The 16,656-nt window shown below is 43.2% G+C and overlaps 1 protein-coding gene across 3 annotated transcripts in view; it reads right to left on the reverse strand.

The window, feature by feature from the left end:
• DHX32 (DEAH-box helicase 32 (putative)) overlaps positions 1–16,656 on the reverse strand; it is a 196,964-nt gene that overhangs the window by 48,472 nt on the left and 131,836 nt on the right. For all 3 annotated transcript variants that reach the window (XM_077455499.1, XM_077455501.1, XM_077455500.1), the window contains one exon: positions 15,769–15,927. In XM_077455499.1, coding sequence (XP_077311625.1) covers positions 15,769–15,927 — 159 coding nt within the window. The remainder of the gene's footprint in view (positions 1–15,768; positions 15,928–16,656) is intronic.

Raw genomic sequence — 16,656 nt, forward strand, 5'->3', positions numbered from 1 at the left:
ATTTTTTTTTTTCGTTTTAAAGTATATCTAAACCCAACATTTTATTGGATTATACTGCAGCTTACTAGTCCTTGGTGTGGTGGAGTTGTTTTAAACTTTTATGAAGTGAATTGCCATAAAGTCAACATCAAGTTTCTTTTTTTATAAACCAAAAAACAACCCACCTTAAAATATAAACCAAAAAACAACCCCACCTTAAAATATATAAACCAAAAAACAACCCCACCTTAAAATATATAAACCAAAAAACAACCCCACCTTAAAATATATAAACCAAAAAACAACACCACCTTAAAATACAAACCAAAAAACAACCCACCTTAAAATATAAACCATTATTTTTAGAAAAGTTTTTTTTTTTTAGTTATAAAGTATATTTAAAACCAAATAAAAAAAAAAAATCTATTATACAACAGTTCACAAGTCCTTGGTGTAGTGACTGCATTTGTTTTCTTTCTTTTTTTTTTTTTTTTTTTTAAAGCTTCTTTTGCTTAATATTCATATATGAGGGTTCTTCAAAAGGTTTCCATTAGGGATGCACTGAAATTTCGGCCGCCGAAACATATCGGCCGAAAATGGTGTTTTCGGCAAATTGCCGAAAGGAAAATCTTGCCGATAATGGGGCTGAAAATGGGGACGGGGCCTGTGCGGGGCTCCTCCCCCTGGTGCCACCCATTGCACGGGTGTTTTCCTGGCTTGCCCCCAGTCCTCTGTCCTCCCTCCTCCCTCCTCCCTCCTCCCTCCTCCTTTCCTCCCGCCCGACAGTGCGGTGATCTCCATGTGTCACGGAGCTGTGCATTGAATTGCCTGGGCGGCTGCAGTAACAATGTCCCACCTCCTGTGACAGACGGTACACTGATCCAATGGCGGGACATTGAATCAGCGTGACGTGATTACAGGAGGCGGGACATTGTTACTGCAGCCGCCCAGGCATTTCAATGCACAGCTCCGTGACACACGGAGATCACTGCACAGATCCGGGCATGGGTAAAGCTGCATTTAGACACTGGCAAGCTGCATGAGGGGGAAAGAGTGTGCCCAGGGCAAGCATTGCAGAGTTTTGTCCGCAGCTAAATCAAGTTTTTTGTGCCCACAGTGCTGCTGCATCCAAAAGTAATTTTTTGCCTCTGAAACTATCTACCTCTGGCCACTTGTGTGAATGTAGCCATGCTATATAAACCAGGTCACAGGACAAAGGCTGTACTCCCTTTATTGGCCATATAAAATAATAATAATAATAATCTTGATTTTGACCCAGCTAGGTTTTCATCGCCATGTGATAGAATGGGGAAGGGTTAAGTTATTGCTAGTAGAGGTAACGATATGAGCATTCCCAATAGAAGTCTGTTGCAACGGAACCAGGTAGCTTGCTTGGGGCCAGTTCACACCAGATCCAGTTCCGTGTGCTTTTTTTTTTTTGCACAAAATGCATGCACAGTGTTTTCCATGTATTCCAATGGCTCTAGTTCACACCATGCAGTCAGTTTCCGCACCGGAAACTGACTGCATGGTGTGAACTAAAGCCATTGGAATACATGGAAAACACTGTGCATGTATTTTTATCAGGCAGGCTGCATCTAAGGGGGAACTGGTGAGGCTGCTTTGATCTCCTGTACCATGCCTGCAGTCTCTGACCAGCTCCTGTACCATGTCCGCAGTCTCTGACCATCTCCTATACCATGTCCGCAGTCTCTGACCATCGCCTGTACCATGCCTGCAGTCTCTGACCATCTCCTGTACCATGCCTGCAGTCTCTGACCATCTCCTGTACCATGCCTGCAGTCTCTGACCATCTCCTGTACCATGTCTGCAGTCTCTGACCATCTCCTGTACCATGTCTGCAGTCTCTGACCATCTCCTGTACCATGCCTGCAGTCTCTGACCATCTCCTGTACCATGCCTGCAGTCTCTGACCATCTCCTGTACCATGCCTGCAGTCTCTGACCATCTCCTGTACCATGCCTGCAGTCTCTGACCATCTCCTGTACCATGCCTGCAGTCTCTGACCATCTCCTGTACTATGCCTGCAGTCCCTGACTATCTGCTGTATGAAAATATTTTTTAAAAACAGTCATTTTCGGTATCGGTGCTGTTTCGGTATCGGTTTCGGCCTAGTGTATTTTTCATTTTCGGTATCGGTGCCGTTTCGGTATCGGTTTCGGCCTAGTGTATTTTTCATTTTCGGTATCGGTGCTGTTTCGGTATCGGTTTCGGCCTAGTGTATTTTTCATTTTCGGTATCGGTTTCGGCACCAAAAAACCCATTCGGTGCACCCCTAGTTTCCATGCCTTTTATTTTATTTTATTAGCTATAAAAAAAGTGCAGAAAATTTTAGAGATAGAGATAGAGATATATATACACACACACACATACATAGGGGGTAGGAAAATAGGTAGTTTATAGAAGATAGCTGGACCGAAGACATTCTTCAGTGCACCTCACAGAAATGAACAAGGACACTGCATTTCTGGCTAAATCAGATATTTTCTGTAATTTAATGAAAATGTTATCTAAAAAAAAAAAAAAAAGTTCGCTAATGCAGCCACCACATTTAAGGACTGTAAACTTCAATATTATACATTTTTGCCGTTTGGATAGTTGTCCTTCAAATACAGTAGGAAAGCACTAAAACACCTATCAGGTGTCAAACAGTAGAGCATGAAAGAGGTTGTAAAATCTCCTTCTGCAAGTTGTACCTATAGATACGTCTATAATAAGGTTTACCTATGGGTACTGTAAATATCTCCTAAACGTGCGCCGTTTAGGAGAGGTTTACTGCACCAATGTTGTCATCGGCACATGTGCTCTAAAGGAACAGCTGTTTCTTCAGGCGAGTGTGCCGCGACCAGCGGCACACTCGTTACGCGGCTCTGGCCAGTCACAGAGCAGGAGTCCGTGGCCCCGGAAGGAAGACGGGAGAAGGTGGATGCGGCCTGCAGTGGGGACGGCGCAGGCTTCGTTTGCAGGTAAGTGCCACATAATGTGCTTATGCGATGCATACTAGCACATTATGCCTTTACTTTGCAGGGAAGAAGAAATTAAGGAAAATCCCCCAGGGTTTACTTCCTCTTTGAGGACGCTAGCCACTAGCTTACTTTTTAAGGCTTTTCTTCCCTGATTTTCTAAAAGTTAAAAACAAAGTTCCAAAAATCTAAATCAAAGAGTGTCCCTTGCAGTAGTTTTCAGCATTGCTCTTCCATCCAAAAACACCTGCAAAACTGCAACCTGGCCCTACACTTCAGGCTCTTGTCTCTCATACAGACAGTCCTTTCACAAAAGCTTGGTCCGTACAGCTAGCAGCCCATTGCTGCTCTTGGCTTTCACTTGTCTCCTAGGTGGAACCCTCCTGACTCCTGGGCAGAGACCCCCTCTGTCGGCAGGGGTGGAGCCCAGAACCATAGTCGGGTCTCTTTTAAAAGCCCAGCACACACCTGCCCAATTAGATTTCATTCCACGCAAGTCTCTATGAAATCAACAGACCCCAACCCAGGTCTTACAATCAATTTAGGATACTGATAAACCAGTTTCCTATGAAACCCTGGAGCCACTCAACCTGCATGGATGAGAATCCCAAGTGAGAGAAAGCCCTTTTCCTGGTACCTCCATGGCAGCATACAGATGAGAGCTCTGCCTCGACTCCTCCCTCGGGACTAGTGAATAGCATAAATTAGAGACATAGTCCCTCCCGCAACATTCTTCTCCTTTATTGCCTCATACCTCTTGAGCTGCTGAAGAGTAGCAGTATGTACATACCTCTGCCTTTGGCAGCTTCCGCCGGGTTCAACCTCTCCCAAGCGCAGTCCCCGTGCTTGGGCCGCTCACAGCGCTGATAAGACTGGGAACCTCTTCTGTATATCTTTTGGGGTCAGCTTGCAGTTTCCTCACAGGAACGCAGTCTGCCATTACATATCAGGATCTATTCAGGAGGATTTGCGGAAGGATCAGCTTTCATGCCCCAGGCCTTGTGTTTTTTCCTCTTTTCTTTTATTTTTCGTTCTTCCCTTGTGTTTATCTTAGATTTTGGATTTGGTGTAATTTCCATTTAATTTTCACACATGCGTGGTGGGGATCAGCCTGTTCCCAATGGGCTCTTAGGAGTAGCTGTTAGTCTTGGGGGGCTGGAGCTCCCCTTGGGCGTTTGTGTGCCCCTCTCTAGAGCTACATTGTCCAGCTGCCAGCACCGTCACGTTTCCACAATGTGTCCCTGCCAACATAGTGCCATCTGGCAGTATTGGCCGGCATGCATGTCGTGCTAGCCAGCAAGAACTGCTGACAGCAGTAGCCAGTGCATATGTGCGGGCGCACACACTATGGCATGGTGGTCTGATGGCAATTTTACTTGCTGGAAGGGACCCTATTTTTGCCCTTACTATGGTTCCTAATTAGGTGGGTGGATACAAAATTAACCCACCCACCTCCTTTAGCTTAAAAATGTCAGAATCCTCAGGGCTCTGAGGTTCCAGCAGTGTTCAGCCATACCCTGCAGAATCCCTCAAGTATTCTTAGTGGTAGGTTTAAAAAAAAAAAAAAGGAAGGAGAAAGGAGGAAGAAGAGGGAGGAGGGAAGAGGGAGGAGGAAGGAGAAGGAGGAAGGAGGAGGAGGAAAGAGAAGGAGGAAAGAGAAGGAGGAAAGAGGAAGGAGGAAGGAGGAGGAAGGAGGAGAAAGGAGGAGAAAGGAGGAGAAAGGAGGAAGGAGGAGGAAGGAGGAGGCCATCTCCAGGGTGACAGGGGGTAAACCTGGTATGCTTCCCCAAGACACGTGTGAGAACGGTGAGAAGATCTAGAGTCTATTTGTTTAGATTCTGTCAATCAAACTCAAGGGATTACAGGCAGTTTAGGTAGTTCAGAGACAACAGAAGGCCTTGGAAGGGCACTCAGGCATCCTTTCGGAGCACCCGGAAGAATAAGGCTCTTACTACTCTACAAGAGCAAAGTCTTTTTGACGCCAGGTTAACCCGGACAGGGGCCACACTAAGGTATTATGCACTGTTCTCGGCTTCCCGTTGCCAGGACCCCTGGGTTCTGTCAACAATCCAGTGGGGACACTTTTTGGAATTTTTCGCATCCTCCTCGGACATCTTTCAAAATAACAGATTCCAGCCTCTCCGCTAAAGGCTATAGGACTAACACAGTTAGTCACTCCAACTTCAGGGAGCAGCCGTACCAGTTCCCTTAGCAGAATGCTTCACAGGTTTCTACTCCACCCTGTTCCTGGTGCAAAAAAAAAAAAAAAAAAAGATAGGTGGACAGAGGCCTGTGATGGACCTAAAAAGGCTCAACCAGTACATCCACCTCGAGAGCTTCAAGATGGAATCTCTGCAGACAATTATTCAGGCAGTCCAGCCAACAGATTGGATGATCTTAGTCGATCAGCAGGATGCTTACCTGCACGTTCCAATACCCCCTTCATTTCAAAAGTACTTGAGGTTTGTGGTGGGACAGGTCCACCTACAGTTTCAAGCCCTGCCTTTCAGTCTGTGCTCCTCTCCCTGGGTATTCACCAAGGTACTGATATCCGTTCTAGCCTCCCTGCGAGAGAAGAGCTTAAGGATATACCCTTACCTGGACGATATCCTCCTCCTGGCAAGCAATCCAGATCAGTTGATTTAACACCGAGAGACACAACTGCAGTCCCTGATGGAACTGGGGTGGCTTATAAACCTCGACAAGAGTCAACTAGTGCCGTCAGAGCAGATGGTCTACCTGGGTGCAATGTTCGACACGCAACAAGGGACAGTGTCATTACAACCTCCGAATGCAAGGATTGTTATTCAGGGGATGATCAGGGTCATCCAGAGCTCTCATCTGCTCTCATATTTCCAGACAGGTTTCTTGGCGCAGTGGAGAAGACCGAAACTCTCTCAGACAATCCTACTAACAATAGTGATGCGCAGGAGTCTACACTGGTGGACAGTTCCAGAAAATCTCTCTAAACCTCGTCACCTGGACTCGCTCTCTTGGACCATAATTACGTCCGATGTAAGTGGACAAGGCTGGGGAGTCCATTGCGAGGAAACCAGAATACAGGGGAGATGGTCTTGTTCCACCCAGGGAGTGGTATCCAATGTCCTGTAAATGAGAGTGGCATTCCTAGCACCAACGTCATTGGCAGCCCAGATCAGAGGGCAGAGTACTACTACGCCTAGACAACAGGGCAGCAATCACAGAAGCAGAACGCTCCTTAGGGAGGTAGAGCCGAATATGCTCTGGGCAGAGAAGAACCTCTTGGACCTCAAGGCAGTATATCTTCCAGGCAGAGTGAACATGAAGGTAGACACGTTGATGAAAAAGTTTCCTGGACAACGAGTGGGCCCTTCATCCACATATTTTTCACCAGATTGTCAGCCTTTGGGATCCCCCAATTTTTTGCCACACCGGAGAATGCCAAACTAACCAGGTTCTTCTCTCATCTATCGCATCCATAAGCGGAGGTAGTAGATGCTCTGTCATGCCCCTGGAGGTTCACCACAGCATATGCTTTCCCTCGTCCATCAATATTGAAGTTCCTCCTGAGACTAATCAGAGAGTCAGTCCAAGCGTTGGCAGTTCTACCGTATTGGCTCAAGAGACCATGGTTTCCTCTAGCCATGCGCCTCAGTTTGAGCCAGGTCAGGATCCCTCCTTTTCCTCAGCTTCTGTCTCAGGGCAGATTAACTCATCCAAACCCTCAGAAGTTGGAGTTTTGAATTTCGAGGTTGAGAGGCGAAGGTTCGAGGCCCTAGGTTGTTCTCCAGGGGTCATTTCTACCCTTCTAAGAGCCAGAAAACCTGCAACAAATGCAGTATATACAAGGGTCTTGAACAAGTTTTTGTCATTTGCTGCCGGGAATGACTTTAAGCCAATCTTCCCCTCTACATCCAATATTCTTGGATTTCTTCAGACTGGTCTTGATCTAGGACTTAGCCTGAACTCCCTCATGGTGCAGGTAGCAGAAATTTCTGCCGCAACAAATAGATGAGCAAAATATTCTTTGGTGGTCACTTTCCTCAGAGGAGTGTTAAAGATTCATCCACCTGTCAGATGCTCATTTCGGGCAGCAAGGGCTGTTTCTTTGAAGACGGTTTGCAGTGCCGCCACCTGGTCTTCTCGCCACGTTTCTCAGACACTACCATATTGATCTAGGGGGTCTCACGACTGTAGAGTTCAGAAGGAGGACAGTTCAGGCTGCAATGACCTTTTCTAATTAAAAATTATTACTGCCATTATTCCATCCATGTCAGCTAGTTATTTATCATCTGTATGCTGCCATGGAGGCACCAGGAAAACAGAAAATTGTATCATAATTACCATAGTTTTCCTTTACTGGTGCCCATCCATGGCAGCCCTCGGTGTTCTTCCTCAACCTCAGTTTTCAAGAACCCCACCCCCCCCCAAAGAGCCATGTTGTGTGAGCTTCGATGGTATTGATAAGCGTTATTTTATCTAAAGGAAGCTCCCAAAACACGGCCCCGTTATGCAAGTAGAAAAAAAAAAATGTTTTTAAATTGTAAAAAATTACAGTTACACCCAAGGAAATACAACTCCCCCCCCCCCCCCACTTTTACACATGTACAAATGTAAAGGCACGTGGTAGGGCACCTACACCTGAAAACGTTGATTACAATACACATGCTACATATTGACATGCACGCTGGAATAAGCGCAATAATTCTAGCACCAGGCCTCCCTTCATAACGCTAAACTGATGACCTATAGGGGCCTTTTAAAGCTTTTAAAGGTAAATATAGGGTACTAACATGTTTAAGGTTTGACATGTTGGGTATCTATTTACTCGGTGCAACGTCTGCTTTTATATTTTACCAAACATTGGCTAATAAATTTGCATTTTTGTACCCCCTAAAACGAACTTTTAATGTGTTTTTTTTTTTTTTTTTTACAAAAATTTTGTGGTAATATTGTGGGACATAAAAAATTGGAACTACCACTACCACATTTTACTCTCTAGGGTGTCTGCTTTCAGAAAATATATCATTTTTGGGGTTTTATGTAATCTTCAGGCCCAAAATTATTTTTTGAACGTGTGCAAAAAACTCAAAAAAGTTCACCTTCAGGAACATATTACATGTTCCACCCGTAAGATTTGCTAAATGAAAAATAAGAAAAAAACTGGCTCCCAACTTTAAAGCAAGTTTGTCAAGCCCTGACCTAGCCTAACACATACAGTCTGCCCCATCAGCATGCTGCTGTGCCTGCACAGAAATACATTAGCAAGTCCTATACTACAGAACTCTTGCTCTGTCAAGTCTCTTTTGGAGTGAGAAAAGATTATCGATATTTCAGCACATGATTTTCCGAGGACACTAGGCAGTACAGCAAGCAATCTGTATAATACCCCCCTCTGCCAAGATGGATAACTAACATCAAAGTGGTGACATTAAAGAGTTCAGAAGTATTTCTTCCCAATATATGTTGGATGGCATGCTAGGACTTTCTAGTGTTAAGCCAAGCTATTGCTGAAACTCATAAATTATTCATTACTAGTAGGTGACAGGAAAATATAATTATGATTATAAATGCACATTTTTTATAGGAGAAGCTGGGAAATGAATCAATGTTAAATAACCAGCTGTTTTTTGCAGGGCTCTTGTATATTGTTGGGACAATTTTTTCATTAGCTGATCACCTTGGCGCAGCAAAATGACAAAAATCCCCAGCATTGGATAAAACAAGGAAAACCTTAGCTGGTGAGTAGGTCCACCAATAGCAGTATTGATTATTTATTTTATATATATACACATTATATATATATAGATATATATATATATATATATATATAAAAAAAATGTCTTCCTCAACCAGGGATCTATGGCACTCCAAGGTTCCTCCAGAAGTTACTAGGAATTCCTTCAGCAATTTCTGCTTCAGTTAAAAGTACTAGTAAACTCTGTACTACCACTTGTACCTACAGGCAAGGCTTACCTGTAGGTACTATGAATATCTCCTAAACTCGTTTAAGAGATATTCAAAATGCATGCAGCCAATGACCTCACCGGCAAACCTTCAGAGCCCGTGCTGGAAATGGCAGCTCCCGTTCGCATGCACGGAAGTGACTTCATCACTCCCCTGGCCACTTAGGAAACACGAAGGCCACAAACCAGGAGGGAAGACTGGGGGAAGATGTCAGCTGTCTCAGTGGTGACATCGTGGTGCTGGAAGGCTTCATTCTCAGGTAAGTTTATCATTATGTGCTAGTATCCCATGTATACTAGCACATTATGACATTGCCTTGCAGTTTTTAAATTTTTTTAATCACCTGTGGTTTACAACCACTTTAAGTAATCACCGACAACAATGATCTTTATGGCTGTCTGTAAGGGGGAAGGAAATTTTCCCAATGACCAAAAATGTAAGGGTCAACCTTTCAAGTGGCCATCACACTAATGTACTGAGTGCTGTAAATTTTGTAATTATTGGTAGGCGTTCCCTAAGGAAAGTTATTGAAAAGGTTTCTTCAAGTTCAAAAGGTTGCAAAAGACTGGGTTTAGTGGCAGTGATATAACAGGTTCACCTTAATCAGTGTAAGTCATAGCTTATGCAGGGCTATGGTCTCAGATGACGTGCTTTTTGATTGACCCAGCACCCTCAAGGAGTAAGTCACATGCTCCTTGACACCTGCAAGTATCGGGTATTTTCTTGGTTCCTGGAAAACCCAAAAGGAGCAGTAGGGGAATGAAGGAAAGGTGATTACAAACCGCTGAGGATGGGGTGATAAAAGAAAACTAGGTTATCTGCACCGAACAGACAAAGCACAAGTTACCAAAAGCACTAAATTACTAGAGAGACTGAAGCCACTCAACTTCAACATCAAGGACACAGTGGAAGCATTTGTATTGTTACCCTTCTTAAAACCCAAACATGCCTATAGATGACTTGGTGAGTGCCTGCCATGCAGATGAGTGTGAACTTGGGCTTCAAAGGCTAAGGGGTGGACACCAAGGGAGGAGGTACCCTTTGAAGCATGGAACCAACCTATGGGTGCGTACCCTCACACCAAAGGCTGAACCTCCAGGTTAGAGTTTAAATAGGCCTAAGTGGGACAGGAAAATACCTCTCTAGAAACCAGCTTGTATTAAAAGCCAGGTGAGAAAACAACCACAATCACGATCATGGTTAAGTAGTAAGGAATATGGAATGAATTTAATGTGAAAAGGCTGGGAGCTCTGAGAAAACAAAGAACTGATGAGTAAACATAGGAAATGCATTTTAGCTCTACAGAAAATCCAATGGAAAGGAGAGAAAGTAATCAAATCACCAGAATTCCCATTACTGTAGAATGACGGAAGTTCAAGTACAGGTTTTATAGTACACGAGGATTGTAAACCATCAGTTATTGACTTTAGCCCTGTCAACATGTAAATGTGTACGCTCAGAATGAAAGGACATTTTAATGCCTACATAATTAGTGTGCATAGAGGTCAATGATGAGTTTTATGAAAAACTGGAAGAGACAAATAGCAAAGCTCCCATAAATATAAACATAATATTAGATTAAATGCAATTAGTGGCTGGGAAGAAATATACAGCTGACACATACACTAAAGGGTACTGTTAATGCTAGCACACACAGACATTTGAGAGAATTGTGCAACCTTGTGGCAACAGTTTGGTGAAGGCCTTTTTCTATTTTAGCATGACTGTGCTACAGACCTGGTTTTACCAGATTGGTATTTAAAATTTGAATCCACTAGCATGATCAACAGGTAATAAAACTGCTAAGCTTCTGAGTCACCGCTTGGAGGTGGGAGCAAGATGAACTGAGCTGGGGAGCCACTGCTCGGGGGTGGGAGCAAAGAGAGCTGAGCTGCTGTGAGAATGACTTGAACATCATCAGTGCTTTTACTGTGAATTGGAGGATGAATTGTTCCACAGTGCTACAGCTACAGAGGTCACTAAGAGCTTGCTTAAAGTTAATTTACTCCTTGTTAGAAGTATGTAAATACTTGAATGACTATAGTATGGTCACAGTTTTCCTTTAACCAATTGCTGCCGGGCGATGTACCTGCAGGCAAACAAGCCCGGGAGGTGGTCTCCCCTGTCCCCCATGCTCACACACAAAGGTGAATGCATGTGTCGGTCTCTTGTTGGTATGTAAACAGCGATCGCGCCACACATGTGATGTTATATCACCATGAATGATAGATCGGGAGCAATAATTCTAACACAGATCTCCTGTGTAAATCTTAAGTGGTAAGCTGTTAAGGCTTTTAAAGGGTCACCTATATAATGCAAGTTGTCGTTTCACAGGCGTAACATCATCTTTTATATTTTAGCAAACATTCTAATGTGTTCTGTGCATTAAAATTCATTAAAGTGTATTTTTTTTCCAAAACCATCGCATTTGAAAAACTTCTGCACATATACCGTGAAACATAAAAAAATTGCGACCCCCACCATTTTATTCTCTAGGGCCTTTACTTTAAAAAATATATGATGTTTGTTTTCTAGCAAAAATTTTGATTTTTACATGTATGTGAGCAGTGCCAGAAAAAAGCCTGGTCTTCAAATGGTTGTTAAAGTGTTACTAAACCCACAACAGTAAAATCAGTCTATATATGCAGTAAAGCATGCTCGTTATACTCACTGTAGAACCTAAGGGGTTAATCCCGTACATTGTGTAAAAAGGCTGTTTGTCTATTTCCACAGTCCCCAACCCATCTGCTGATAGAACAGAGCCTTGGAGGCACTCAGTTTGGTGTGTATTGCTAGAGAGTTTTTTTTTTATTCTTGGGACGGTGCATGTAATCAGCATAGGGCCAATCAGCACTGTCCAGACAGAGGGTCAGGGGTCCTGCAGCCTCATAGGACAGTCAGAGGAGAATGAAAACTCCTCCTACAAGATTTAACCAGACACTGATAGAAGTCACAAGACTGCTATATACTGATTATGAAAAAAAGTACTTAGCCGTTTATATTTACTAGAATAATTGCATTTTCATGGTCGTTGTACTGTGGGAGAACGAATATAGTGAATGCAGGCTCCTGGGTTTAGTAACAGATAGGAAAGTAGTTATACAGGGCATGATGGGAACCTTTGCTATGAATAGAAGACTAAAACAAGGAAATAATTACTTTTCTCCTCAACTTCAAATGCAATAAAATAGATAACCAATAACCCTGAAGACACCATACAAAAAGAACTGTACAATGAAAAATGAGAATAAAGAATTAAGCAACAACTATGAACATCCACATATAGTAGCAACTAATCAGCATCTTAGATGGCTTGTCCTTGTTATACGAACAGGGAAAGAATCTCAAACAAATCCAGGGAAGAAGAAGCAAGAGAACACAAAGGAAAAAATAAAACAGTGATGTGGAAAGGGGCTGAGGAGAGCTCAGAGAGCCAGAAGACAGAGATAAAAAGGAATAGAATAGGATGGGCTATAATTATGGAGAAAGCATTTTTAAGTATGAAAACATACATGCATTCGCTATATCCCAGTAGCTCATTATGCATGCATTTTCAAGGCTGATAGTTTGCTGTATTGTAAACAAGCAGCAAAGTTTTATTGCCTGACAGTTTCATTGTGTTCCTATTTTTGCAGTTACTATTGCCATGATAATAAACTATTTTTTGACACCCAATAAAGGCATGGTCACTTACTGACGCCTAAACCCAACCCTTAAGCTGGGTACACACAGATCAAAAATAGTCTGGTGCAGCAGGAACCATTCACTTTTTAAACTGCGTACCTCCCCGTTTTGCTGGAAAACTCCTATCAATGGCTTGCAGCCGATTGGCTGCAGAGCTGACCAGTGTACTCTGACAGCAGGGAGTCTTTGCTTTCAGATTACAATGTCCCAACGGCGGGGATTTATGCATCCACCTCGCTTGTGGAGATTTTTCCTTTTAACATTCAGCCTATCAGCTGAACAAAAAAAAACAGTTTTGTGTGTACGCAGCTTTAGTCAATTCTTCAAATATATACTTTCACAGTGACAAATACCATTTCTGGAGAGTGATAAATTAATTCTTCATGTATGAAAATTGTGTAACATGTGAGAAACATTCCAAAAATCATTTGTACTACATTTCTCATACCAAATTTCCAATGCCAAAAGCAAGCCTTCAGAAGCCGTCATTTTCTCATAGCTGTTGCTCGACAAGGAAACCGACTATGCTGTCTGACATAAAGACAACCACTAGAGGGAGTATATACCACTCTGTGTGTATACTCAGTCATGGAATTACATTACAAGCATGTATAAATGTGAATTTTGCTTTTAAAGTGGTAGTAAACTCTGTTGCACCACTTATACCTACAGCTAAGCCTATAATAAAGCTTACCTGTAGGCACTGTGAATATCTTCTAAACTTGCACTGTTTAGGAGATCGTCACACTGCATGCAGCTGTTGACATCACGAGTGCATGCGCTCTAAAGGTCTGGACCTTCAGAGCCCATGCCCTAAACAGCAGCTCCCACACACATGCATGGAAGTGACGTCATCGCGTCCCCGGCCACTCATGTAGCAGGAGGCCACGAACTCGGAAGGAAGACCGGAGGAAGATGAAAACCCTTCTCAATGGTGACAGCGCAGCTTTCCGCACGCCCCCTGGGGCACACTCCCGGAAGCATCCATGATCGCTGGGTTCTCCGGACCTTGACAACGGGCCTTTACCATGTGATCACTCAGTCCAATGATGGAGCGATCACTTGTCAACAAACCGGCGCATGCCCGGTTCAGCTCTCTCCTCACAATGGAGCGATACAGCTTGTGAGGAGAGGGAGCCGGTGCAACAGCATGAGTGGGCTGTCTCTGGAATGCCCACAGCGCTGATCGGTGCCGATTCATGCCTCATCTGTGCCTCAAACATGCCTATCCGTGCTTCATCCGTGCCCATCAATGCCTCATCCGTGCATATCCATAACTCATCTGTGCCCATCCATGCTTCAGCCATGCACCACATACCACATAGTACTCATCTGTGCCTCATCCATGCCACATCTGTGCCACATCCATACCACATTAGTGCTCATCCTGACGGTGCTCCTTGCAGGTGTAAAAGTCTTACACATGTGGTATGGGCATACTCGGGAGGAGTAGCAGAATGTATTTTGGGGTGTAATTTTTTCTATCTACATGCTATGTGTTAGAATTATCTTATCAATTGACCACTTTGTGCAAAAAAAAAAAAAAAAAAAGCGTTTTCATTCTCTTTCCACATTTTCCAAAAACTTGTGGAAAAAAATGACACGTTCAAAAGACTCATTATGCCTCCTAGATTATATGTTGGGGTGTTTGCTTTCCAAAATAGGGTCATTTTGCTGGCTTTTTCATTGTCCTGGTGCTCCAGGGCCTTCAAAAGTGTAATAGGTAGTCAAGAAATTAGATGTGTAATTTATGGTCCTACAAACGCCTGACGGTGCTCCCTGCATGTTGGGCCTCTATATGTGAAAAAGTCTCACAGATGTGGTATTACCATACTCAGGAGGAGTAGCACAATGTATTTGGACATGCTGGCCATTGGGCATGCGTGGGCACAATGCGCGAACGTGCGTATGCGAGTACGCGCCCATTAGGATTGGCGCCCAAATGCCATAATCAAGGATGGCAGATGCACTAGAACCTTGCTGTCTGATCTGCAGCTTTCTCCTGTATCCTGTACCTGCCTTTGATCTGATTGTGACCCAGCTTCCTGACTACTCTGGTTCGCTCCACTCCTGACCCTGGCTTGCATGACCTTGATTCTCTTTTCTCTGCTTGATTCTCTGTTGCCAAACCTCTGGCTGAACTTTGACTATTCTTTGACTATTCTTTGACTGATGTATCTGATCTTCCGTGTATAACCTGGCTTGTCTGACTCTGCACCACTCTCCTCCATTTGCTACAGCCTCTACATACTTGCATTTGCAGTACCCCGGCACCTGCAACCTACCAGCATCTACAGCATCCCTGCATCCACAGCCATACCCCGCAGCTCCACTACTGCGGCTTCACCTGCTACAGAGAACATCGCAGGCACTCCTACCTCACTGTGCTCTTGTGGCCACTGTTGCAATCTCAGTGGTCTGTGAACCGGGCCTGCAGGAGAGGCCTTCCTCTGCTCATCAGTCTCTACCTGAAGGTACGTGACAAATAACCTGTTAATATGACCATTCGGAAAAAAAAAAAAAAAAATACAAAATCGTCATTTTGCAAAGAATTGTGAGGAAAAATTAAGATTTTTTTCCCCACAAAATGGTCATATTAACAGGTTAACAAAAAACACAATGCCTCTTACTAAATACCCTAGTATGTCTACTTTCCAAAAAGGGGTCATTTGGGGGCTATTTGTACTTTCCTGGCTTGTGTGATCAATTTTCAGTGATTGGCACCACAGCCTGTAGACGCTATAACTTTCACAAAAAACAAATATACACTTATGTTGGTTATTTTTACAAAAGATATGTAGCAGTATAAATTTTGGCCAAAATGTATGAAGAAAAATTACCAATTTTCTAAATTTATAACAGAAACGAAGACAATGCATTTTTTTTATAACAAAATTTTCAGTTTTTTTCATTTATAGTGCAAAAAATAAAAAACCCAGTGGTGAATAAACACCAGCAAAAGAAAGCTCTATTTGTGTGAAAAAAGTTCAAACATTTTATAAGGGCACAGTGTTGTATGACTAAGTAATTGTCATTCAAAATATGAGAGCACTGAAAGCTGAAAACTGGCCTGGTTAGGAAGGGGGTATTGGTGCCCAGTGGGCAAGAGGTTAAGTAACATCTAAAACATTCAAAAAGATATTACAGTATTGTAATTGCTTTAAATAAAATATACCTGGCCTGTTAATAAATTCACAGTGGCCCAGACCGGCAATGTCCATCCTCTTCAGAAACAGGACCATGGATGTCAAGTTAGACTCCTGGACCTTTGGAGTCAGGAGGGTTTTCATTTCGGTTTGGGTGACCTCCTCGGGGTAGAGACAGAACATTTTCCCTGTAGAGAAAATCATATTATGTGGTCACACTGTGGACACTATCAGGAGACACACAGCGGTCAGGAGGAATACATTTGGTACAAATAATAAAATAATAGTAGTAAAATATACATAAAGAAATTTAACACATGGGAGATACAAGAGAGCGTGCAAGACAAATCAACCAGGAATTGTACCATGGTGTCCCCGGTGAATTTAATGAGCTACAAATCTGAAAAAGCATTTGCTCGCCGAACTGCTACAGGCCACATACACAGGTCCACTGGAAGTCAATGAATGAACTACTGTATAAACTTGGCACCCTAACTCTTTTCCCTCTACTTTGGCTTGTTGTTCTTTCGATAGGTAATTTTGGGTTGGTGTGTTTGAGTCATGGTGGCTAGCCGAGTCTTTAGGTTAGTGATAGTATAGGACACAAATGTACAGTGTAGGGACCCATCTGAGGTACGGCTCTCAGTAGTTGGTATGGTTGTATCTGCATTTGTTGTCTCTCACTCTGCGGTTGTTGCAGCTAGAAGCCTATTTATGTTGGCTGCAGGTACTCTCCTTTGATGCCCACTAGGACCTTGTTATTCCATGATTTACATGGTTATTAACATGTTACAGTTGGTTAATAAAGGCTGCTATGGCTATTTAATGTTAAGCATAAATATTATTGTCACTCCTAAGCCACATCCGTATACTAACGTTTTGAACTAAAAAGAGGGAGAACCACTAAATCAGAATTT

The sequence above is a fragment of the Lithobates pipiens genome, unplaced genomic scaffold (assembly GCF_037356315.1).
Source record: "Lithobates pipiens isolate NorthernLeopardFrog02 unplaced genomic scaffold, aLitPip1_a1.2 Scaffold_25, whole genome shotgun sequence".
NCBI lineage: Eukaryota > Metazoa > Chordata > Amphibia > Anura > Ranidae > Lithobates > Lithobates pipiens.